We start from the raw sequence: 26,721 nt of genomic DNA, 5'->3' as shown, positions 1-26,721 counted from the left end.
CTGCAATAGTTCACGCTATAGCGCTACCAACCGCTGGCTAAAAACACTTTTTTTTTAATGTGTTTTAAGCACAGGGAAAAAATGAACATTTGAAAAATCAATAATTTAATAAACCACCAAGAAAAGTAACATTGCCACAATGCACGCTATGAACCGATCGCTGTAAACAGAACTGAAAACAAAAACAAGCCTTTTCTACCTTATACGTCCAGCCTTCCCTCTCTCGTTCGCTCTCTCTCTCTTTCGTGTGTGCGTGTGTCTCTTTCGCAAGCCTGGAGCGCCTATGTGTGTGTGCCTCTGTCTCGCATGCCTGTGTGTGTGCGTGCCTCTGTCTCAAATACAGTGGAACCTCGGGTCACGACCGTAATTCGTTCCAAAACTCTGGTCGTAACCCGATTTGGTCATGACCCGAAGTAATTTCCCCCATTGGATTGTATGTACATATAATTAATCCGTTCCAGACCGTACGAACTATATGTAAATATATTTTTTTAAAGAGTTTTAAGCACAAAAATATTTAATTATGCCATAGAATGCACAGTGTAATAGTAAACTAAATGTAAAAACATTGAATAACACTGAGACAGACACCTAGGCTCTCTGCTCAGCTGCATGTGAGCTCGCTCACTCTCTCTCTTGCGCTCACTCTCTCTTTCTCTCACGCTCATTGGCTCTCTCACTGTCTCTCTTTCTCCTGCACCGGCTTTCTCCTCCAGCTTCCTGTCTTCTCCTGCAACCTCCCGTTCTTTCCTGTGCTTCTATTTATGAAGAGGACGTGGCAATCAACAGCTCCTGGGAAAAATTATGGATGTGGACCGCTTCTCACCTGTACACTTAGGTGAGAAACGCCCACATCACAAACTCCTCAGGAACCGCTTTGGCCACACACCACCACGCCCCCTCACTAAGCTGCGAGTGCGGTCATTATTTATTAAAACTGGCCTTTTTGACAGGAGCTGTGGACTCGCTATACCACAGGAGGAAGCTGGGTTGAGAGTAGGTTACAGTTTTGAGGGAGAGTCCCTCTGCATGATGCACTGAGAATAATGTACAGTAACGGGAGAGACTGAACATGTGCGGAAATCATCGGCGCATACGAACCGTAAGGGAAACTGGCTTGTTCGTCACCCGAGTTTGTGGTCATGAACAGATGCAAAAGTTTGGCGAACTTTTTGGTCATAACCTGATTTGTACGTGTTCAGAGACGTTCGTGACCCGAGGTTCCACTGTATAATCATGTATAGGTTGTTTCTTGAAACCCGAAAAATACAACACGTAAATTTTCTTTTTTTTTACATCTTCTTGCCTCCTCCCATCTTCCATCAGTTTCTCAGACGCATCAGATTTTGTTGCAGCAGCGCAGTTAACAATTTCTTTCGCCACTTCAACGACTTTTAATTTAAAACCAGCTTCATATTTTCTTCTGATTGAACGCTCCATCGCAGATAAGGGACGTTCTTACGATAAAGGTGTATAATGGTGTGAGATACAAAAAACACAAATTAGTGCAAACGTTGCTTTGGAATAGTTTGGGTATTACCGTTTAATCACGTAGGCACAATAGAGAGAGATTGGTTAGGAGCACACGCTGATACAGCACATTACCGCACCCACATAGAAAAAAAAGGCTGTGTGCTCCATGGTTACTCTCTCAGGTGGGCGTTAGCATATCATAATCTCTTGGACCAATAGCGTGAGCTTTCCACATTCAACTTATACGACTGACATTATAAATACCAGAAATTATACGATAAAATCAACTCCTGACTTATCCACGGGAGAACTTATCCGCGAGTATATAAGGTAAATGCTATGACCGCAAGTGCTAATGTTTGTTTTACCATTTTAACATGTTTACAATCTGATGTTTCTGCCGTTTCCCATATGTGCCTATGTAGCCTTTAATATATTTTATGTATGTAGATAGTGAACTTTCCTAAAATCAGCACTCCCCATCGATACAGTTAATCAATACAGTTAATTAATAATGTTCATCCTTGTCTTGTCATGGGACGTTAATTGGTGTTGCATCCCAGCACTGTGTGTGTCTGCTCCTTTAGTGAGGGCACCGGGTATGGTGTGAGCACTGAAGGGGTAAGACGTGAATTCAAAGCTCTCTCACTTGACTCTTTCTAATTTTGATTTACTTAGACCTTTCTATTTTTTGCTTGTGTAAGGCATGTGCTTTGGAACTTGAACCCCAGACACAGACAGAAACGACACCAGATGTCCACAAAATTATTTTTACTGACGGGTCCCTGTCTTTCATCAAGCAGAGAGTCCCATCTGGGATGCCATGTGAAAGATGCCCAGACACAGACAGACACTGAGACAGCCAGATGTCCAAACACACACTTTTATTCTTTTTCAGCACAATACACACAGTGCACCAACCCACAATAATGGCTCAGTCCTTCCTTTCTCTTTTCCCACGTATTCTGTCGCCTCTACTTCTGCACTCGCAAGCTCCGTCCCCTTCCACCGGCTCCGGGAGTGGTGGCTGCTGGCTCCTTTTATAGCCCACCAAGAAGTGCTCCATGTATTTGATGACCTATTTCCGGCTGCAGTTCCGGGTGTGGCAGAAGAACTGCAAAATCCCATGCCCGTGGCCCCAATGCAACCCAGGGGGGCTGCCATCCAGCATTCTGGGGGAGGTATTGTCCTGACCAGGTTTGCTCCCCCAGCCATAGAATGAAGAGGCGTCCCGGCCAGACAAGAACCCCGGCCATCTGTGTCTATGTTATCGTTATAACTTCTTGTGTAAGGTGAGTTGTTTTTAAGATCCATGTATGTAAATAGTTTTATTTGTGTAAATGGTTGTGAATGCTGAAGGGGAGTAAAAGAGAAAGAGAGAGAACTTGATTCCCTGTGCGACTCCCCTTTCTTTTTTTTTTTTGCTTGTGTTAGAATAAAGAATTGGCGCCAGCTGACTGTTGTCTGCATTTTCTTTCAACTCACATGGCACACAACACAGAAGGCAAACAGGAATGGGCAGCTATATCTACAGAAGATTACATGTAAACAAGCCATTCTTGATTATGGCTTAGTAGAACACTCAGTGTATTTTAGTGTGGACTTAGCTCATTTTAGGGTAAACGTTCATAAAGACACGTGTGTGTACTACCTCAAAGACAGGAGGTAGTATTTTAAATGAGAGGACACCAGGAGAGGAATGTGAAAATTGATTTGTGCCAATTTTGTTAACAAGAGGCCAGAACCAAGCCTAAACCCAAGAATCAAAGTAAAGACGCAACAGTCAGAACAAAAAAGTCATTAAAAATTCAGAGTCATGAACACTATGATGTATTATTCAACCTTGGAAATAATCAGCTAATAGTCTTTGAAACAGCAATTCTTGGATTTATCTGTCAAACTTCAATATAACATGGCCACTAAAGCAGTCTGGTGAACACACCAGAGGACTAATCATAGCAACGACATTAACAAAATGGGGGCACCTGAGAAAAAGACAAAATTGCATTCTGGGAAAATATGAATTTTTTTTTTTTTTTAACATTGTTATAGTACCTGAAACCCAAAAGCCAACCTCATATTTGAAATCTCTGCATTTTAAACCCCTGTAATTGATGTACAGTATATTGAGCTAGAAATATACTGCTCAAAAGAATTAAAGGAACACTATTTAATCAGAGTATAGCATAAAGTAAATGAAACTTATGGGATATTAATCTGGTCAGTTAAGTAGCAGAGGGGGTTGTTAATCAGTTTCAGCTGCTGTGGTGTTAATGAAATTAACAACAGATGGACTAGAGGGGCAATAATGAGATGACCCCCAAAACAGGAATGGTTTAACAGGTGGAGGCCACTGACATTTTTCCCTCCTCATCTTTTCTGACTGTTTCTTCATTAGTTTCACATTTGGCTACAGTCAGTGTCACTACTGGTAGCATGAGGTGATACCTGGACCCTGCAGAGGTTGCACAGGTAGTCCAACTTCTCCAGGATGGCACATCAATACGTGTCATTGCCAGAAGGTTTGCTGTGTCTCCCTGCACAGTCTCAAGGGCATGGAGGAGATTCTAGGAGACTAGCAGTTACTCTAGGAGAGCTGGAGAGGGCCATAGAAGGTCCATAACCCATCAGCAGGACCAGTATCTGCTCCTTTGGGCAAGGTGGAACAGGATGAGCACTGCCAGAGCCCTACAAAATGACCTCCAGCAGGCCACTGGTGTGAATGTCTCTGACCAAACAACCAGAAAGACTTCATGAGGTTGACCCAAGGCCCCCATGTCCTCTAATGGGCCCTGAGCTCACTGCCCAGCAGCATGCAGCTCGATTGGCATTCGCCATAGAATACCAGAATTGGCAGATGCACCACTGGTGCCCTGTGCTTTTTACAGATGAGAGCAGGTTCACCCTGAGCACGTGACAGAAGTGAAAGGGTCTGGAGAATCCATGGAGAACATTATGCTGCCTGTAACATCATTCAACATGAGCAGTTTGGTGGTGGGTTAATGATTGTCTGGGGAGGCATATCCATGGAGGGTCACACAGACCGCTACAGGCTTGACAAAGGCACCTTGGCTGCCATTAGGTATCAGGATGAAATCCTTGAACCCATTGTCAGACCCTATGCTGGTACAGTGGCTCCTGGTGCACGACAATTCCTGGCCTCATGTGGTGAGAGTATGCAGGCAGTTCCTGGAGGATGATTGATACCATTGACTGGCCACCACACTTTCCTGACCTAAATCCAATAGAACACCTCTGGGACATTATGTTTTGGTCCATCCAATGCCACCAGGTTGCACCTCAGACTGTCCAGGAGCTCAGTGATGCCCTGGTCCAGATCTGGGAGGAGATCCCCCACAACACCATCTGTCATCTCATTAGAAGCATGCACTGATGTTGTCAGGCATGTATACAAGAACACAGGGGACATACAAAGTGCTGCGTACAATTTGGAGTTGCTGCAATTAAATTTTGGCAAAATGGACTAGCCTGCCACATAATTTTTTCACTCTGATTTTTGGGGCGTCTTTGAATTCAGGGCTCTGTAGGTTGATCATTTTCATTTCCATCAAACGATGTGGCATCCTTTCGTTCCTAACACATTACCCAGTCTATATCAGTATAGATATCCAGGAGGATTTCTTTTTCCCATTGAGATCTGATGTGTTTTCAAAGTGTTCCTTTAATTTTTTTGAGCAGTTTACATAAAAAAAGTTGTAAAAATCAGAGAACATTACAATGTGGACTTTGTCTTGTGGAATGCTATATACATTACTCTTTTCTAGATTAATCAAGTGTATCCAGCTACAGAGGACTCCTCACACCTGACTCCCCATTCAGACCTTTCACCACTGCTAGGCATTTGTGCAGAATTTGAAAGCAAACAACAATATTTAAAATAAGCATTGAACTCGTCAATGTTTTTCTCAGTAAATAAATTTCTAATGGGACAATTGACATGAAAGTTTCACCAGATGTCGGTAACAACCAAAGTAATCCACACATACAAAGAAATCAAAACAAATTAACTTATGTGTAATAAAGTGGAATGACACAGGAAAAAAGTATTGAACACATGAAGAGAACAGACTAAAGAACGGAGCTCCCACCTCTGTACTGACCACTTCAAGAGAGCTTTAAATCCGCTTCTGTACTCACTGTTTTGCACTGCTTTTACATTTGTCATTATTTGACACGCCATCAAGCCTTTTCCTCTGTGACTGGTACTTTACTTTGGTTGATGACAATGTGTACAACATAAAATGACAGACCTTAAAACATGCAAATAGAGAAGTAGGGGGGATGCTTTTTTTGCACCATTTCTTCAGCTGTTTCTCTCCTCAGTCAGGCAAAGGCCTCATATTCTAAACTCCATTGAGCACCTTCTCCCTTTCCTGCTTGCCTACATTAATTTGATTGTGTAGCGGTTTGCACAGCAGTATTGACCGATATATATAGGATTGCTTTAACCTGCTTAATTCTATTTGGGATTGTTGGGACACAGGGGGATTGCAAGCCATTTAGGGTTAGATTACATATATTTCCAAAAAGAGGAAGAAGAAATAAAGGGAAATCATAAAAGAGAATTTCACCCTTTTAAACAAAGGCACATTTTAAAGAAGGTGAAAGATCATGGTCAAACAAGAGAGACAAAATAACAAAGCAAGCTGATTTAAAAACATTTGAAATTTGTATTCTAAACAGATAGAGTATCTTCAAAACAGAATTAAAAAAGAAGAATATGTAACAAATACGAGGTAGGGGGGCTACTGTTAAAATAACCCACAATCAAGCATGACTGGTACATGTACATACTGGAAATGTCTTAATGGAAAGTCATAGCAGGAGCATTTGTAATGATCACAGACAGGAACATATTTTAAGAACAGAGTGGGGGGGGCACTAAAAGAATATGCTTATTAAGACATGGGCCACAACAATTAACAGTATGTCTGCTGCTTGATCGCTCGTATTCTGCACAGTTCAGAGTAGGAGGCAATGGGTATGCCAGTTATTTTGCTTCATCTAACAAACTTTGTCAAATGCAGTCATTTTGATGTATCCTTGACTACACGTACGATATGCCTGAAGTGGGGATTTCACACTCCTCACAGCAGTAGCAAATTTGTGGGCGTATTTGAGCATGACTTTTCCAGATACAATCACATTAAAATAAGAATCAAGCTGGCCAAACTAAATGGTTGAACTGTAAGGCTTTGCATGCCTGCTGTTAATACCTAAGTTAAGTGCCTGTTACACACACATACACTGTAAGATCTTTATGTGGCATATGTAAAGCGTATTTGAGGTTGGCGCAGTGTATTGTTGAGGTTGACTACAGAACGCTTACTTGCAGCATGGCAAATGGAGAATTACACCTAGTAGAAGTCACAGTAATGGAAGATTAGACCTTTGATGGGAGGCCCTGAGAAGACAGAAAAGAAGGAGGCACAAGTCTCTGGGGGAAAACCTGACAAAAGAAGTAGCAACATGGATGTAGAAAGCAAATCGGGGCAAAAGACTTTTAGTAGTCTGGGGACAAATGAGAAGTATAGGCACTGATATTAAAGCAAGTAATTCGGGACTACTTTACTTCAGAGCAAACCAGCACAGAGAAAGTCTGTAGTTCAGCAATGTAGTCCATCCAGCAATCCATCTATGGTGATCCCCACAGTCTTTGCCTCTAATATATCCATCATAATGTCTCATAGTTAATTAAATATTATTTAATACTTTACTTAAATGTAATGCAAATGTACATCATTGGCTGGTAACTAGCTTTTTTGGGATCCTTGTCTACATGGATAACTTGCAACTTCTAGACAATGTCTTATCCATCCCATTGTGTCATTATGCGGACATTAAATGTCTGTCATGATGGTTGAACCTTTTCTTCAGTAGTATATGTTCAAGTTAGGGAGTTCTCAGCAGTCACCTTACACTCCAAATCATAACCTTAGATCTTCAAATAAGTGTGTGATTATAATTTCAAGAGCTAAACGTAAAAGAAGTGGTGAGGCGGCCTTCTGCTGTTATGCACCTGAAATCTGGAATAGCTTACCGACAGAAATTCGCCTGGCTAATACAGTAGAGCAGTTTTAAAAAACTGCTAAAAACTCATTACTTTAATATGGCTTTCTCATAGCTTCATTTTAGTGTAACCCTGATATTCTGTATATGCATTTAATTATCATTTTTCTCATGGCTCCACAATCCACACTAACCCCTACTTTCGCTGCTGCTCTTTTTATGGGTTTCTGTGCCACCACCACCTGATCAAAGCACCGTGCAGTCCCTACCTTGATAGATTGAAGGTCAGAGGTCCACATGACCATCATCATCTAATTCTTCCACGTGAAACCGGAAAACCATGAGGACTGATTGAGATCATTAATGTTAGCTAGAATGCCCACTGGGGGCTGGGTGGTCCCGTGGCCTCTGAACCCCTGCAGATTTTGTTTTTTTTTCTTCAGCCCTCTGGAGTTTTTCTGTTTGTTTTTTCTGTCCTCCTGGCCATCGGACCTTACTTTATTCTTTCTTATATTTTTCATTTTGTAAAGCACTTTGAGCTACATCATTTGAATGAAAGCGTGTTATAGAAATAAATGTAGTTTAGGACCAAGTGTGTAGTCAAGTAGTAATGGAAGTTCTCCAGTAGGAAGTTACTAGCTACTATTAGAGACCTTTTATTTTTGTATTGGAGTTTATAAGATAAGTAAGCACTTAGTGCTATCTGGAATTGAGAAGAAAACATTGAAGAATACCAACATAGTTTATTGAGAAAACCAGCGAAGTAATATATGCATAAAACACTGTACACCCTGCCAGTCTGTCCAGGGCTGGTTACTTCTTTGTACCTGAAACTACTAAGGAGTGCTTGATGACCATCTGGCAGATTGATCAGATTTGAAAAGAGAGGGATGGATCTCTACAGATCTGCCACCCCCAGTGTGGACATACTCTCTCTTCTGTTTCTCATTTTGGCCACATTCTCCCTGTCTGGTATCTCTTGTATGCTTATTCCTCATTGTTCTGTGTACCACTGCTGCCTGCTTAGCATGTAAAGGACCAGGTGGCCAGGAGAGTCCCATTATGATTTATGCGAATAACTCAATCATTAATTTTTTTTTATTTGTTTTGCAGTCAGGTCATGGCTCCTTTAGTTTGGATTTTTAATTGCTATAACATTGCTATAGGATGTGTCCTATGTATGTGCATGTCTGTGGCATCATGGAAGTGCAGTCACACAGTTTTAGAGGCAATTGTGTTTAAGAAAAAGCCACAAGCTCAATTATAGTACTCTGGTAGAGGAGTACTAGCATATGAAAGTTGTTATTTTTGAAGAACTTTCTTTTCTGGGATTTTTAAATTTTATTTTTGATCAACATTTGTCCTATCTTCCAACTTTGAGTGAGTCAATTTATTTTTATTCCGTTGTCTATTCGTCTGTCCTCCAGTGTTTTATGCTCAGCTCTGTGAGAATTTACATACTCTCCGGATGAGAACTTACATACTCTCCATGCACTTTGGGTTTGTTTTACTGATGAGATCTGTTTTTCCCATTATGATAAATTCACTATATTAGAAATTAATATATTAATAAGCTAATGCATTTAGTCACATCAGAGGAATACCAAATCAAAAGGTTAACTCATCTCTTAATCAACCGCACGAGTTGGAGCACAGAGTGTAGCCACACCACTTCATCATGTTTCTGTGGTTTTGTGATCATTACGACTAAGAGTTAGAAACATTTACACGCTAATTAACAATAAATTGATTCCAAAGATTATAAAAGGTGCTATCATTGGTATTTCTAAACACTACGTGTACTCAAATCCACAGTGCAGTACAGCCTTTCCTATGAATTTTTGCTCACCTGCAGATAGAAGCTCATCCAAGACGCTAAGGATGTTGAGAGTGCTCTCATTATCATTGGAGTTCTGCAATGAAAATAATAAATAAATAATAAATAAGTCAAGAGAGAGAAAAACAAAACAAAAATTCAGTGTTAAACTGCCCGGCAGGCATGTAAATCCAAACTTCTATATTATGTAAAAAAGAAGTTTGTTTTTAGGATTGTTCTTATTACTGTTTGAAATGATGACCTAATACTATTTTGAAGTGTGTATTCTACTGTTTTGGCACTATTTAATAATAATAATATAGTGAAATAGCTTTGAAATGATTGAATGTCTGGTTCCCTTCGTAACATATAACATAACACAGATGCTGTTGTCAAGCTGTAGTACATTTAGTAGACTCGAGCTTATAAAACATGTTGTTTTACCAGTTAATTATCAATTCTTTAAATTATTTCCATTTCGTAATCTATTTACTCTCCCGCCGATTACAGTTTTGGTGAAAGCCATAGCCTAGCTTCGGTGGAAAGACAGTAAACAAACCTGCATGAAAAACTATTATTATGCTTACTGGTCCGAACAATGGATGACAACTACAGTAGTCTGTGGGTAACAACTTGTGGCTTTGGATGAATACAGTTGTGCAAATAATGATAATCCAATATATTGACAACTGCTGGTACAGTAGCGTATATGGAAAAAGAAACTGTTTTTCAGGGTGGGATGGTGGTTTGCATAGTCTCAGTATTCAGTTCCAGCCTTGGAGTTGTCTGTGTGTAGTTTGTGTGTTTTTATTTTGGGTATTTCGTTTCCCCCCACATATTAAAAACTGAGCTATTGTAAAAGCTTGATGCCTGATCCAGAGCTGTGTTGTGTATCTTGAGTCCCATGTGCTGCCAGGTCAGGCAAAGGTCCCCCCTGACCCTTTATCTGAATATACAGATTTATAAAATTGCTTTAATATGTTACCAATAATCTTTCATTATTGTTATTTATAAGATTGTTGAAAGTTAAAAATAAATAGACAAGTACAAATATAAAAATTATCCTGATGGCCACATGGAATTGAAGATTCTAATAAAGACACCTCTATTTTATTGCACTTAGATTATAGCAAACCAAGAATGCCTAATGTGGACCTTGACCTTATTATGAACAGTGCAGAAGCCCTACTCTCTAAGCACAATGCCCACTCTTCTCTTACAAAAGCACTGAATTTCAATTATGCAGAGTTGTTGACCAGTGAGTTTATGTTGGCATTGACTGAGAGCTGTACATCTCTCCATGAATGCGCACTCATCAGAATTCAGAACATTTTACTTAATGGAAGAGATTAGAATGTGTTCAAAAGCAAAATAATACCAGTTCTCAAGAGAGTACACATGACTGGCAGACACAGGATGAGGGCATTGTTGCATTCTGGTCACCATGCGTCTATTGTTCTCACCATTTCACATTGAGACACATGACAGAGCAGGCTGGCACCTGTCGGTAGACAGATACAAATTGCAGGAACTGTGCACTAAGATGAAGCAAAATTAAATCTAGCCAAAAATTGCAGGCTTAAAAATAAAGATTTGCTCACTGAAAGCGATCTCAGTGATCACAGCTTGAAACTGACCACAGGCGCCTGTCAGCATTTCTTCTGCAGTGGAAATGTCAGGGAGCATAAAGTACCCACAATGCTGCTACGCCCACTGCTCTATTTGTTGTTATCAGAAAAAACATGAAGTTAACAGGCCGTTCCTACTGCATTGTTACGGTACATGTTGGTCCTCATACATGAAAGGTCTTAAGAAGTCTTATTTGTTTTGCATAGTGACAGAAGCCACAAATGCTGCTTACCATTTGCAAGATGCTGGTGACAGGAATGTTTGAGTAATCACAGAATACCAACAATCTCATATTTTTTTAAAGTAACTTCCGTTACTTCTATAGACAATTGTTAAGGACTAATGATAGGAATACAATTTTTTCAATAGCAAAGGTTTGCTCTCTACAACTTACAGCACATTGCATGCACTGGTACAGTGCGTTGCCGCACCCACTACATGGCGAAACAACTCGGGATCCTGGTTTGCAACCCCCGAGGCAGACATGCGGTCCAGTCCCACCCTCCGGAAATGACCCTGTATCTGCCGCAGCCAGGTGTTACGTGGGCGACTCCTTGGCCTGCTTCAGCCACTCGGGTCCCCAACAATGAGGATCTTACGAGCCGGATTACCCTCGGGGAAACACACCACATGGCTGTAGTGATGTAACTGACGCTCCCTCACAATGCAGGTAATGTGCCTCATTCGAGACTCCATGAACAACTGTTCATTCGACACAAAGTCAAACCAACGGTACCCAAGGATTTTCCGGAGAGACAAAGTACCAAAGGAGTCCAGTCTTCGTCTCAGGTCACTGGATAGCACTGGATGTCTCACAACCATATAACAAGACTGGAAGCACGAGGACTCTAAAGACTTGGAGCTTCGTCCTTTTGCATAGATATCGGGAGCGCCACACACCCCTTTCCAGTGACCTCATGACCTCCCCATGCTGTCCCAATCTGTCCACTGACTTCACAGGAAGAGTCACCAGAGATATGAATGTCACTGCCAAGGTAAGTAAACCTCTCAACAAGGTCAACACTCTCTCCGCAAACAGACACACTGCAATGGCTGTGCCCAAGAGGTCATTAAAGGCCTGGACCATTAATGACCAGGCCTTTAATGACCTCCACTGTTATTTGATTAATCCTTGGAATTTTAAGTAGGCTGACACCTTGTGACCTTTATGTGCACTCTGGTTTATAACTAGTGATAAGTTCAGATGAGTAAGCAGAGCTTTGGCCATTTAAAGCTTTATAAGCTAAAATGAGGATTTTGAAATCAGCCCTAAGCTTTACTGGGGACCAAAGAGCGCACTTTAAAATTAGAGTTATGTGTTTGTATTTTCTGGTTCATGTAATAATACTTGCAGCAGCATTTTGAATTACGTGAAAGCTACATGGGGTGGCACGGTGGCGCAGTGGTATTGCTTTTGCCTCGCAGTAAGTATTGGAGAAACATCCTTAGGATGAAAGATGTAACTGGGTATCATCTGCATGCAAGTGAAAATTAGTGTTATGTTTTCTTAATGTTAGTTTCCAATGGAAGCATCTAAAGTAAAAACAGCAAAGGTCTGAGTACTGAGCCCAGCGGGTCACCAAATTTAACTGCTGAGTATAATGACGGAGTACTGTCAGCACATTTCTGTACGTAACGGTAACAAATTAATAAATAAGAATGAAACCAGGCAAGCACAGTTGTCTGTGAGGCCAAAGTAATTCCTCAGCCTGTGTAGTAAAATAGAATGGTCAATGGTATCAAGCGCTGTGCTTAAATCTAACAACATAATTACAGTGGAATTTCCTTCATCAGAGGACAACAGAATGTCATTTATAACATGAGTTAGAGCCGTCTATGTACTATGACAGGTGCAGAAGCCAGACTGGAATTTCTCAAAGTGAAACTGAAGCTGCGTGGCAACCCCTTTTTCAAGTATTTTAAAAGAGAAATTGTAAATCTGAAATGGTTCTAGAATTATTAAGCACCAGTAACGCCATGCAGTAAATACACTTGACTTTAGCATTCATATAGGGTGGTCCAGATCTAATTATGCAATTTTCATTACAAGTTCATCACATAGAAAATCACCTGAAAAATCCTGCACCATCGAGAAATGTGCAAACTGGCGACATGAAGAATCGTCTTTGTGCCAAACTGGAATCGTCCCTGCATAACTCAAAGTCTTCCAGACTATCAGGATCTGCATAATTAGATCTGGACCACCCTGTAGTTTTCATCCTCTTTCTCTGTACGTTTTCATTCGTTTGCTCAGAGGTTGATGTGCTTGCTGCTTCCTGAGCAGCTCTTCTTTTCTTCATCCTAGTGGCCCGCTTCTTCTCTTCTTTCGTTGGCATCTCTTTGCATTAAAACTGATTAAGTCAGTGTTTGTGTTGCAATTACTTAGTACGTTTTCTTTCATTCAGTTAGTTGATCAGGAGCTATGCTGAACTATTGACAATGCTAAAAATGAGTCCTGCCAGAATTCTGTTCTGTTACTAAATTGAAATTACACAAATTTGCACAAGGCAAGACGGGGTTTGCCAATCTAGTGTTTAGTTGGCAAGGTGATACAGAGTGAGAACTTAAAAAATAACTTTCTAATTAAAGAGAATTCATTGTTTTAAACAGTATATAAAGGTTATTACCGCTGTTATCAATTAATGTAGAATTGAGTGGGCTATAAAGAGAGCTTTTTCATACTTTTTAGCAGTCCCTGTATATGTAATTCAGATCTGCAGCTTTTTTGCTCTCCATTGATGATATTATAATTGAAGAGCTCGAGTATTACAATTAAATCAGGATGAGTTTTACTGTGTTTTAATCACTTCTGTTTTAATGGGAGCTTGTGTCACCCCATGCCATCAGTCCTTGGCATAGTTCTTCATCAGGATGACTGATAGTTCATGGACTGGGGATGGACCAGTAACAAGTGAGGAAACCAACACAAATATTCATGTGCAAATCAGTGCATTGTCTTATATATAAAAGTCTATACGCGTGGAAGTGTGTGTGTGTGATTGTCCGGGCCAGAAGTAAGAGGTGGAGTTGGGGTAAGGGCTCCAGCTCCGAGGAAACAGAAAACTCGCTTAGCCAATAATAACACAAGCAAGGCGAGCATGTCAGCAAAACAAAACCTCAGAAGAAAGACAAAGTCGTTTAGTCGCTAACATCGGCTAAACAGTGTCCCTTTTACTTTTCTTCCCACCGCTATTACACAAGCGAGGTGAGCACGTCGGTAAAACAAAACCTCCGAAGAAAGACAAAGTCGCTTAGCTGCTAACGCACAATCGATGCGAACACATTGTCAAAAGGAAAACTTCCTTTGGAGAGAGATGCCCAGAGTAGATCCTTTCAATTACCTGACATCTCTACATTTCAGGGTTTTTTTCTGACAATTTCAATAGTTTCTAGGACCCCGTGCTGTTAGTCTATTATAAAGTGGGAAGTAAAATAAATAATCGTGCAAATCAAAACAGTGCTTGTCATAAATTATTCTTCATAAAAACTACCAGGAAGGGTACAATAAAATACTAAAATCAATAAGATCCCATTTTCTGCCTGTATTGTTAATCCCTTCTTCCTCAGAAGTTCCCAGGAACTCTTACTGCCTAGGCACCACTGCTGCTGCATTGCTTCTCCCTGGGACGAATCTTAACAGCATCCATGTCTTTCTTTTAACTCAACCACATGTCACCCCAATGTTTTCAGTCCCCCATCTCTTCCACCTTCCTTTAGTTACCACAAACTGTAACCCATAAGCCGCTTCTCCAACCTACATCCAGTTTCCCCTGTTCCTCAAGACATTGGAAGCAGGCTTGACCACTTGCTGCTTCTGTAACTCAGCACTAGCCCTTAGTGCTGCTCCAAAACAGACGTCAGTAGCACAGACGTCTGAGTCCATCCTGCCCTTCAAAAAAGGTTTACATGCACCTTCTGCTCCTCTTCTGAGTGTTCCTTCATCTTCTTTCCCTTTTTTCCCTACACCTACCCTAGAACTCTTTATTCTGTGGCTGTTCATGGTTACTGTGCCGCACATGCCAGTGATCAGCACACTTGGCACTTGGTAAGCACAAAAAATTATTTAACTTAATAAATACCTCCATTCTTACAACATTCACAACTCCATCGCAGAGCTACTACATCCAAAGTCTCTTTCAAAGTCACATTATAATTTGTTATTGTTTTATTCAAAGTGTTTTCAACAATTATGCTTGAATTTCTCAAAATAGCCACAAATTTTGATGCAAAGTTGCAATCTAGATGTCACACTGTCCTTGTGCACTGGCCAGCGCGAAACCAAATCAAACGTAATTAAGTAGTGATAAGTAATGAGTTCATTTAATGTTGTAATATTTACATTTTAAATCTTAACGCTGTAACTAATGCTCAGCTTTAATGTGTGGTTATAAGTCTGAGTTGGGCCACTGACATTTTGGCAATCCTTAACTGAGTTTAATAAATAAGTAAAACATTTGCTTAAATACATGATCAAAATTTAGGCTAAATCAGACACAAGGTTTCCAAATTCAGTCATGAACATTGAATATGGCCCTGGTGGCCTGTAAACCAGTACTACAATTCTGTTTTAATATCTAATACTTGTGCCTCAAAGGATGTAAATTTGTCTAACATTTTAGGATATGTTTGAAGTTTATCACATAGAAGTATCCCAAGACCACTTCCTCTACCACCAAGCCTTGATTTATGAAGGAACATATAGCCATTAGGTGATGCCTCTGCTAAGGCAATAGTGTCAGATTTACTAAGCCGGGTTTCAGTAAGAAGATAGTATTACTGATTACTAAATATTAATACTAAATACTACTAATTACTTAAATACTAACAATAATATTACTAAAGCAGCTTTACTTCCAAGAGAATAAGTGTTTAGTAAGCAGAATTTTAAACTGCAAGGATGTCTCTGTACTTGTCTTAAATTTTTTGTTTTAATTTGAATTAAGTTACTAATACAGGTACCCTTTAGTGGAGGATCTGATTTTAACTCTTGGTCTAATTATGCTTTTTATCCTTTTGGTTATCAAGTGATTTACATCTCGATTCAGCACTAAATTTACAAGATGCCCTGTAACAGAGGTTCTGGGTAACAGCTATAGCATAGTAACAGGTGGGATAAACAACAGCCTGTGATTTAAGATCACAAGAATTCCTTCTGGTCGGTGCTCTGATCAGTCAGCAGGGCAGTTTGCTACCATATTTTGGGATAAAACAAAAGTTCTCCAAACTTATATGAGCTTTACCCTGCTTTCTATTGGCCAGTTGTATTCATAGCTATTGTAGCCAGCCGGGACGCCTCCACACTGGGAGGACTGGGGGAGAAAGTGTGGCCAGAGTGTTACCTCCCTGAGGGCGCTAGATGACAACCCCTCTGGGTTGCAGTGGTGCCTCAGACTCCTGCAGGGCTTCATGGGAGTTGAAGTTTGGTGCAGCCCTGTTGGGATCTACTGGCACCTCCACGGGGTGCTGCAGCAGCAGCTGCTGAGCCCTTATGGGCAGTTCTTCTACCACACCCGGAAGTGCTGCCAGAAATGAGTCATCAACAACCTGGAGCACTTCCGGATGCCTTATAAAAGGAGCCAGCAGCCAATACTCGGGGAGCCAGAGTCGGGAGGAGAAGTGACAAAGCTTGACCCGAGGAGTGAAGGAGAAAAGAGATAAAGAGAAGGAAGAGAACTTTTGGGGTGCTGTGCTTGTTCTGGACTGTTCTGGGCTTGTGGTAAACAGGGAAGACATTTTCCACAAGGTAAGAAGAAAAAGGAAAAACACGTATGTGCCTTGAACTTGTGTCCCAGACTTGTCTGTGTCAGGTTCAGGTGGCAGTGCCAGCCTGGGTGGTCCACACCATATTGTGTTTTGATTTGTAGATATTGATTATGTCTATTATAGTGTGGTAGATTTCTTCAAACGCGTGAATGTTCAATTTCACATACCAATAAGGAATGATAATTGGGAGAGCCCATGTCTTCCAGTTATCTGCTGCTGGTGATGGAACTTGCCACATCATTCCTTTCAACATTCCTTAAATTTCAGACTATTCTGATAATGCCAAATTTGTTCTTGTCTGTTAAACTTCATTGCCTTCACTAAATGGTAAATTAAAAAAGCTACAGATATGGAAGCACTGAATCTCTAGTGAATTGTATTAATTTGTAACCATATGTTCCGACACGAAGACAGATTCTAGTAAAGCAATGATTTATAGAAATTATCAGATATAAATTTTGATAGCAAATACGGTTCCTGTTCAAGACTGTTTAATGAAACGTAACACCAAAAGAGAAATCTGATTAGCAGAAAGGCAATAAAGAAATCCTACGATACCTGTCTCCCAATACCTAACAACCCCATCACAGAGCTAAAGATGTATCAAAGCAGCACCCCAAAACATCTTCAACAACAAAGCACTAATGTGTATGTAAAATATGCCTTACTTCATTTGCTACCCTTTATAAATTCTGTTTCATATACTCAAGCCACGGATTAGTTTATCAGTCATAAAGATTTCCCACTGGGTGGCTCCTACTGTTACTGCACACTAGTCAAATGATTTAGGTGTCCAAGTATCAGAAGAATAATTTGAAGGAATAATCATTTAAAACTAATTCAATTCTATTTCTAAAGGTGCATTCTGTCTCACTAGTAAGAGTACACACACTTTTATTTTTAAACTAACAGCTCCTCAGCACACAACATACGGTCTTCCCTTAGCAGATACCCACAGTAATTTCTGAAATTTTTTTGCTGTGATCCTCCTGCTTTTTATTAAGTACTAGCAAAATACCCGCGCTTCGCAGCGGAGAAGTAGTGTGTTAAAGAAGCAATGAAAAGAAAAGGAAACATTTTGAAAATAACGTAACCTGATTGTCAATGTAATTGTTTTGTCACTGTTGTGAGTGATGAGTGTTGTTGTCATATATATATATATATAAATATATATATTTACACACACACACACATAAACATATATATATATACATATCTATACATCTACACATATATACATACATATATATATCTACATATATACACACACATACATACATACACACACATATGTACACACAAATACATATATATATATACATACATACACACACACATATATAAACATATATACATATACATACATATCTACATATATACACACACAGCTATTTCGTATCAGTGCAATACGCTGTTTGTTAAAACGGTTGACTCCCGCTCTTACGTGCAATAACAAATCAAATCATTCAGTTGTCTTTGCTCATATGTCATTTTAGAGCTGGACGCCTGGCATCTTTTTTTGGCCACAAGTTCGTTTCTGTTTGGTGTGAGGTTCTGTGTTGTAGAGATTCTCAGGATGGATTGCAGGTGCTCATCAGTGAGGCGACTCCTGTGTGCTGTTTTGTTAGTCTTTATCACTGAGAAGAGCTTCTTACACAGATATGTGCTACCAAACATGCACAAGGTTCGAGCCGCATGTAGACGGACTTTTTTTGTTCTTCAAAGTCACCAAAGCGCCGTGCAAACTCAGTGCGCAATAACTCTAGCTTCGCAATAACTTGCAGCATCATAAGGTAGACTTGATTAACGCGGTAACTGTTCGGCAAGGCAGCTGAAGCGCTGCATTATGGGATCTGTAGTTTATTGTGTTACCAGCGCTTCATATACCCGGCTTTAATAACAATAATACAGTATATAAAATGATCTCGGGCGGATATAATTACACGCCGGGCGGATGTGGCCCGCGGCCCTTGAGTTTGACACATATGGACTAAATAGAACTTGAAAAGATATATTTTTTCAAATGTGATCGCGCAATTCAGATAGAGTTGACGCAAGACTACAGCCTGCATGCCTCAATGAGTCATCCTCCCTCGCTCTTACTTTTTACCGCTCATCTAATGAATACACTGAGTATGGCTTTACCAAAACAATCATTGATGGCGAATAAAGTATCCATTATTCGAGTATGTAGAGCGGGATATATATATATACATATATATATACCCGCGTATCGCAGCGGAGAAGTAGTGTGTTAAAAAGGTAGAAAAGAAAAGGGAACATTTTAAAAATAACGTAACATGACTGTCAATATACAGTATTTGTTTTGTGAGTGTTACTGAGTGTTGCTCTCATCAAGGATTTGATTATCATTATTTCTTTCAATCAGGTTCGTATTTGTAGGATGTGTTGTGTTCAAGTTACATTCCGTGTTTGTCAATCGTTGTAAAGATGACAGGTTTCATTCATCGATTCGTTTCTTACTGCATCAATAAACAGCTCGTCTTCTTCTTTATCTGAGACCTGACACACTGCATGCACGGGTTTTTTACACTGTCTTCCTTTAGCGGACATTGACTTTTTCCACCGTGTGCTTTGTTTCCGCAGTAGCTGGATTTATGAATATGCTTATCAGACGCTTCATATTTTTTGCTGCCTTTTCAATTGTGTAATTCGGTTTTGTTCAGCTCTTTGGAACTGTTGCTTTTATCTGTGCACTGCGCCAGTTCACGTGAGCCACTCGGTGTACTTGCATCGAAGGTTCCCAGCTGTGCTGGTGCCATCTCGTGCTATGTCCATAGCTTTATTTAATGTTACCTTAGTCCTGGCACTTAAAACTTTCTCTCGCAGTTTCGCTGAGTTTGTGTCAAACACCACCCTGACCATCTCATCTTCCTCTCCATAAGCACAGTCCTTCACCCGTGAATATTTACCCGTGGCAGTTTGCTATTGGATTGCCGCTGACGGACGACCTTATATGGGCAGGCACTAAATTACAAACGCCCTCGGCAGCCTGTCTATGAACTTAATTTAAAGTGTAGGTTTACATCGTGCTTTGTTTCCGAAGTAGCAGAACTCATGAATATGGTTGTATATGTCACTCGCTCGCTTCTTATTGTTTCGCTGCTTTCTCAATTATATAATGCATGTTTTCTTGAGCGCTTTTTTGAGGTCTTCCTGGTTTTCTATGTACTGCGTGATTACGTGGGAGGCGTGATGATGTCACACGAAACTCCGCCCCCACGGCGTTGAAGCTCATCTCCATTACAGTAAATGGAGAAAAACTGCTTCCAGTTATGACCATTACGCGTAGAATTTCGATATAAAACCTGCCCAACTTTTGTAAGGAAGCTGTAAGGAATGAACCTGCCAAATTTCAGCCTTCCACCCACACGGGAAGTTGGAGAATTAGTGATGAGTCAGTGAGTGAGTGAGTGAGTGAGTGAGTCAGTGAGTGAGTGAGTGAGTGAGTGAGTGAGTGAGTGAGTGAGTGAGGGCTTTGCCTTTTATTAGTATAGATCAATGAATTTTGGAATTATCACTCTTTTTATTTTTACTTTATTTTATTGTAGAATCAACTCTCGGCAGCGGCCAGCAGCGGCCAGCATGGCAGCAGTGCGGTAGTGAGGCACATGTGTATGGGTGCCGTTCTCATCCCTACCACCTTTCTCTTTAGTTATAAAGTTATTTTTTAAGATCTCACTCTGTATCACCTTGCAAACTAAACACTAGATTGGCAAACCCCATCTCGCCTTGTGCACATAACTTTTGTAATTTTAATTTGGTAACAGAACAGAAAGTCATAACTTTGATTTCTAATATAAAACCTACTATTTGTTCCTTAGACCGAGTCCTAACTAAACAAGCAAAAAGCTCAATAGATATTCTGGCAGCACCCATTTTTAGGGTTGTCAATAGTTCAGTACTGAATAGCGTAGCTCCTGACCAACTAACTGTAAGTTAAAAAGCCAGAGCTAGACCCACATATCTTCTTATATAATACGCTACCATGGCTGTCCGTTTGTCTGCCCAGGATTTTAAGTCGCCTGTAGCTCACAAACCATTGGAACGATTGACCTGAAATTTGGTACACATATATTATGTGACATCTACTATCCACTTTCAGGCTGATGATTGACTGCCATTGTTTTATTTTATTTTAGAATCAACTCTCGGCAGTCGCCAGTAGGGCAGCGGTGCGGCACATACATACCTACCTACCACTTTCGCCGTCACTTCCCTTACCTCTTCATATTCTTAAGTGTAAAGTTAAAGAAAATGTATTAAGTATTTGCAACACAAACACTGACAGGTGAAGCCCTTACCCCGACTCCACCTCTCACTTCTGGGTCGGACAGAAACACACACTTCCACACGTAGACATTTATATATATAAGACAATGCACTGATTTGCACAAAAATATCTGTGTTGGTTTCCTCACTTGTTACTGGTCCATCCCCAGCCCATGAACTATCAGTCATCCTGATGAAGAACTATGCCAAGTGCTGATGGCATGGAGCAACACAAGCTCCCATTTAAACAGAAGTGATTAAAACACAGTAAAACTCATCCTGATTTAATTGTAATACTGAATTCTTCAACTAGAATGTCGAGAAATGGAGCATCGATGGAGAGCAAAAAAGCTGCAGATCTTCTGAATTACATATCCAGGGACTGTTAAAAAGTCAAAGCGAACTTTATTGTCACCTCAACCATATACAAGTATACAGATAGACGAAATTGTGAAGCTCAGGGTCCACAAACAATGCAAATAATAAATTAAAAATAGAATTAAAATTTTAAATGAAAACACAAACAAGACAAGATATTGTGCAAAGACAAGACAAAGAAGTAGCAGCAATATTAACGTGTAGTAAGCAATATGAACATTGATGCAATGTATGGTATTTACAATCTACATACATAAATATAGTCAATAGATATGTAATATAATAAATAAATAAATATAGATAATACAGAAATTATCAGTGTATGATAATAGTTCTTTAAGACACGTGTAAACAATGACAGGTCAGAATGTTTCACAGTAGCATCAAAAAGCTCTCTTGATAGCCCACTCAGTTCTACTGTACATTAATTGATAACAGTGGTAATAACTCTTAGATACTGTTTAAAACAATGAATTCTCTTTAATTAGAAAGTTATTTTTTAAGATCTCACTCTGCATCACCTCACAAACTAAACACTGGATTGGCACACTCTGTCTTGTCTTGTGCACATAACTTTTGTAATTTTAATTTGGTAACAGAACAGAAAGTCATAACTTTGATTTCAAATATGAAACCTACTACTTGTTCCTTAGACCGAGTCCTAACTAAACAAGTAAAAAGCTCAATAGATATTCTGGCAGCACCCATTTTTAGTGTTGTCAATAGTTCAGTACTGAATAGCGTAGCTCCTGGTCCACTTTTGGGGAGATGATTGACCTCCAAGGTTATTCCTCTTTTTATTTTTATTTTATTTTATTATAGAATCAACTCTCAGCGGCACATGCGTACGGGAGCTGTTCTCATTCCCTACCACCTTCGCCGTCAGTTCCCCTACCTCTTCATATCTTGAATGATTCTTGAGGCAGATTGAAGACTTACTTTAAGTGCCATCTTAAAGAAAACGTACTAAATAATTGCAACACAAACACTGACTTAATCAGTTTTAACACGAAAAGATGTCAATGAAAGAAGAGAAGAAGCGGGCCTCTAGGGTGGAGAAAAGAAGAGCTGCTCAGGAAACAGCAAGCGCATAAACCTCTGAGCAAACGAATGACAAACATACAGAGAAAGAAAGAGGATGAAAACTAGGAATGCTCAAGTCAAGTGTATTCACTGCACGTTATCGTGCAGTGTGCCGTTACTGGTCATTATTATAATGTATGTACTCTAGTCATTATTATTATTATTATTTAATAGTAATTAACACACTCATAATAAAATACTATTTCAATCAAAATTCTGTAATTATTTATTTATAAGCTGTTATAGTACTGTTTTAGTTCAACAATGATGGACGGATTAAAAGGAAGAAGTCTACGTGACCATCATCATCATCAAGCCCTTCCGTGAGAATCCTAAATCCAAAGAGGACTGTTTCATTTATGTTAGGTAGATTGCCCAGAGGGGACTGGGTGGTCTCATGGTCTGGAATCCCTACAGATTTTATTTTTCTCCAGCCGTCTGGAGTTTTTTGGTTTTTTCTGTCCCCCCTGGCCATTGAACCTTACTCTTATTCAATGTTAATGTTGATTTATTTTGTTTTATAATTATGTCTTTCATTTTTCTATTCTTTAATATGTAAAGCACTTTGAGCTACTGTTTGTATGAAAATGTGCTATATAAATAAATGTTGTTGTTGTTGTACTAATATGAGAAATTTGCCATATTTTGTTTTATTCAGTTTAAAGAAAATAGAACTCTACTGTATAATGTTGCATTCATACAGCTACATTATAATAAATATGGAGTCTGCTATGACACGAGCAGTGCCATTTGATATTCATTTTGTGTTTATATCAAGATTAAAAAAGTAAAACCATTATTCTGTATTACATAACAGTGACATGTTTCATGTTTTGAGGCTGATCTGAAGAATTTAAAATGTATGAAGTAAATGTAATATTCCTGAAAATAATGCAAAAAAAAAAAATGCATTTAAAAAAAATATTTTCAATAACATTTTCAAATGACCCCAGAATAACTGTGCTGCTAGGATATGAAGTGTGTCTGCCAACTGCCCCATCTTTTAAAATAATTGGATACAGTGTCATTTCTAGTTAATCCAATCAGACCAGGTGGAGGAATGTGTGTGGGGAGGGGGGTATTTAAAAGTAGAAGGAGATGAAAGGCTGTTGAAGGTGCCCGTAATCTCAGAGAAGAGTCCACAGCTGAGACGGCAGATCACATTACCAACCAATTCAGGCCGTTTGCAGAGTGCTCAACAGTAGCTTTAGCATTTTTCCTCAAAAATCTTAAAAGGAGTAGCATCTTGTTTTGTGTTTATCTGCAGTTGGCAAATTAGTTTGAAATAAGTCCATATGTCCTTAAAAGACAATCATTTACTCTTAAGTTGGACTTAACATTCCATAAAGATGATAACAAAATAAAAGAGCAAACAGTGCAGCTGCTTCTTCCAAAACCACAATCCAAGTTTCATATAATGTTTATATAATAGAGGCTGCCTTATAGGACATTTTTAGATAATATCAAATGTTTTAAACTTGTATCCTTATCTTTAAAAGGGGCTTTATTATAATTAGATATATAGAAATCCAGTATATCTTCATATTCACACTGTCTTAACCTTCAGCACCATACTGGATATAGCAAGATATAAAATAGCTAGCTGGCAAGCTAAAGAGTAAAGATGTCTCTAACAAGACATACTGTTGATAGATAGCTAAATAAAAATGGCTGACTCGGATCTATGTGAAGTGCAAAATTAGGCATCGTCAGGACCAGGATTGCTGAATGTTGCATGCTGTTCTCGATGGAATGCCTTTTGGAAAATATCACAGAAGGGAAGCCACGTATTGGATCCCCAGAAGCTATTCCAGGAGTGGTATAATAATGGAATCAAACTGGGAGAAGGTCAATGATAATAACCTAGTAGGCCACTAAGCTCACATATGATAGTTACAACAACAACATTTATTTCTATAGCACATTTTCATACAAATAATGTAGCTCAAAGTGCTTTAGATGATGAAGAAAAGAGAAAAAAAAGAACAAAGTAAGAATTAAAATAAGAGAACACTAATTAACATAGAATAAGAGTAAGGTCAGATGGCCAGGGAGGACAGAAAAAACAAACAAAAAAACTCCAGACAGCTGGAGAGAAAAAATAAAATCTGCAGGGGTTCAGACCATGAGACCACCCAGCCCCCTCTGGGCATTCTACCTAACATAAATAAAACAGTCCTCTTTGGATTTAGGGTTCTCATGGAAGGACTTGATGAGGTTAAGGGGGAATGTGACCTTATATTTAGTGCAATGTCCCCTATTTGATTATAGAGGTGGTAACTGAGGTATCTGGCCTCTGTAATGTACAACAGGTTGGGGTTCAGACACCATCCATACAGAACTCCCTGTGTCAGCTCCAGGGGTTTAAGGCCACAATATTGACCTCAAGAGATATTCAATTCTTGTCCCAGCGGAGAACTTAACTTCTTCTTATGGACACAAGCTCGGAGTTAGGTGTAGGGCAATTACCCTGCAGGCATAAGGAGTTGAGGCCAGAGGTGGTGAAAGACTTATCAGGAAGAAAAGAAGGTAGAGAATGTGTATAATTAGGGACATGGGCACTCGCTTAAGATGCCTCACCTGGTAGATGGTAACCTGGTAGGCTCAGAGGGGAGGTTTATTTTTTATTTTATTTGTTTATTTGCTACTTTGTGCTCTCCCCGAGTGTAATCCCTATTTTGTGTTTTAATTTACTTAGTATAACACTTTTATTTGGTACTTCTGATTTCTATCTGATCATTTTTGGGATCAGGATCTACTCTGCAGTGTCCCTAATAATTAATATAATATAAATAGGATAGGATAGGTTAGGAGCACACACTGATATAGCGCATTGCTGCACCCACCACATGACAAACTAACTTAGGATCCCAGATTAGGACCTGAGTACAGCCATGCAATATAATAACATTTTAAACGTTTGCTTTTGTCAAGTCTACCTTTAGGTGCAAATAAAGTAGAGGAGGAATAAAATATCCAATTGAATTTATTTAGCAGTCCTATGAAAGCAATAGAGGAGGAATGAAGGGCTCAGGCATAAACCACATACAGCTTATTTTATTTTCCTATCACAGAAACCTTTTTGTCTTGGATTTCTGATCTGTGAAAAAGTTGTGCAGTATGAAATATAACTAATCTTCTGATGCATCACTTGTTGGTATGTTGTGTTATTCATCATCCTGCAGCCCTGAATTTGATTACGTTGTTAAGAAAATGGATGGATGAATAGGAGGGTTTTCATTACATATACTCCATAAATCAGAAAGATAAACAGCCGGTGTGTGGATATCTGAATATACAAACTTTTCTCTTCTTCAAGTCCCTGTTTTTCTTATTAACTTTTATAAAGTGATGTGTATAGCTAGTATTGTTTTTATGTTTTCCTTTCGGAACACTGAATATTGTATTGCTTTGTATGCTAAGCATAAAAACTCTCGTAAGCACTGCACAGAACCTTTGGCAAATAGTTTTTTGAATTAAAAAAAATGTACAACGCCATAAATAAGTTTTCATCTCTTAACGCTTTTTAAAAAATAGTTATTGCCTCAGATCCCAAATTTGAAAGAGATAAAATTTTCCCCTAAGGGCTCTGTAGAATTCTGTGCATTTTGTCCCACCAAATAGTCAATGTCTAAAGCCTTTGACACTTTATTTATCGAGGTAGTGTATTAAACTGAAGCAATATTGATTTAATGCGTGTCACTAGATCAGTTTTATATATTCTTCAGTGCCTCCCAAAAATATAATTCAGCATATATTCCTGTTATTAAAATCTGGCAGTGTTTGCTAGAGTGAAAATCCTACTTTCACACTTGAATGTTTTTTGACAAAATGTCAGCTGAATTCTTCAACTTGTAATTGGTATGGATTTTAATTTAAAAATAGGGTTAAGAAGGGGCACAGTGGTGCTGCCTCCTTTGCCTGTGTGGACTTATTCTCAGCATGCTCACTTTCTTCTCCCACTCCCCAAAGACCTGTAGTTGAAGTTAAGCGCTGATGTTAAAATGACCCGATCACATGACATGTGGGAATGGGTGTGCGTGAAATGATCTGCGATGATCTGTCACCCTGTTCACGGTTATTTCCACACGTGTGCCCAGTGCTGTCACGCAAGGCCATGCCTCCTGCAGTCTTAAACTGGTGTGATAAAAATACACAGGAGACATCAAAGGTTTGGGCTAGCTACCCGTTTTATATGCCCTGGCTGCAAATGGGTAAATTTTACAAGAGCTGTAATTGGCACAAAGTCCAAGACA

At 39.4% G+C, this 26,721-nt stretch overlaps 1 protein-coding gene across 2 annotated transcripts in view; it reads right to left on the bottom strand.

Annotated features, from left to right (window-relative positions):
- LOC120541399 (cytosolic carboxypeptidase 4) overlaps positions 1–26,721 on the bottom strand; it is a 917,845-nt gene that overhangs the window by 733,270 nt on the left and 157,854 nt on the right. For both annotated transcript variants that reach the window (XM_039772988.1, XM_039772990.1), the window contains exon 3: positions 9,353–9,416. In XM_039772988.1, coding sequence (XP_039628922.1) covers positions 9,353–9,416 — 64 coding nt within the window. The remainder of the gene's footprint in view (positions 1–9,352; positions 9,417–26,721) is intronic.

This window comes from Polypterus senegalus, chromosome 12 (assembly GCF_016835505.1).
Source record: "Polypterus senegalus isolate Bchr_013 chromosome 12, ASM1683550v1, whole genome shotgun sequence".
Classification (NCBI taxonomy): domain Eukaryota; kingdom Metazoa; phylum Chordata; class Cladistia; order Polypteriformes; family Polypteridae; genus Polypterus; species Polypterus senegalus.
The sequence above is the reverse complement of the archived record's forward strand: the minus strand, read 5'-3'. Positions and strand labels throughout refer to the sequence as shown.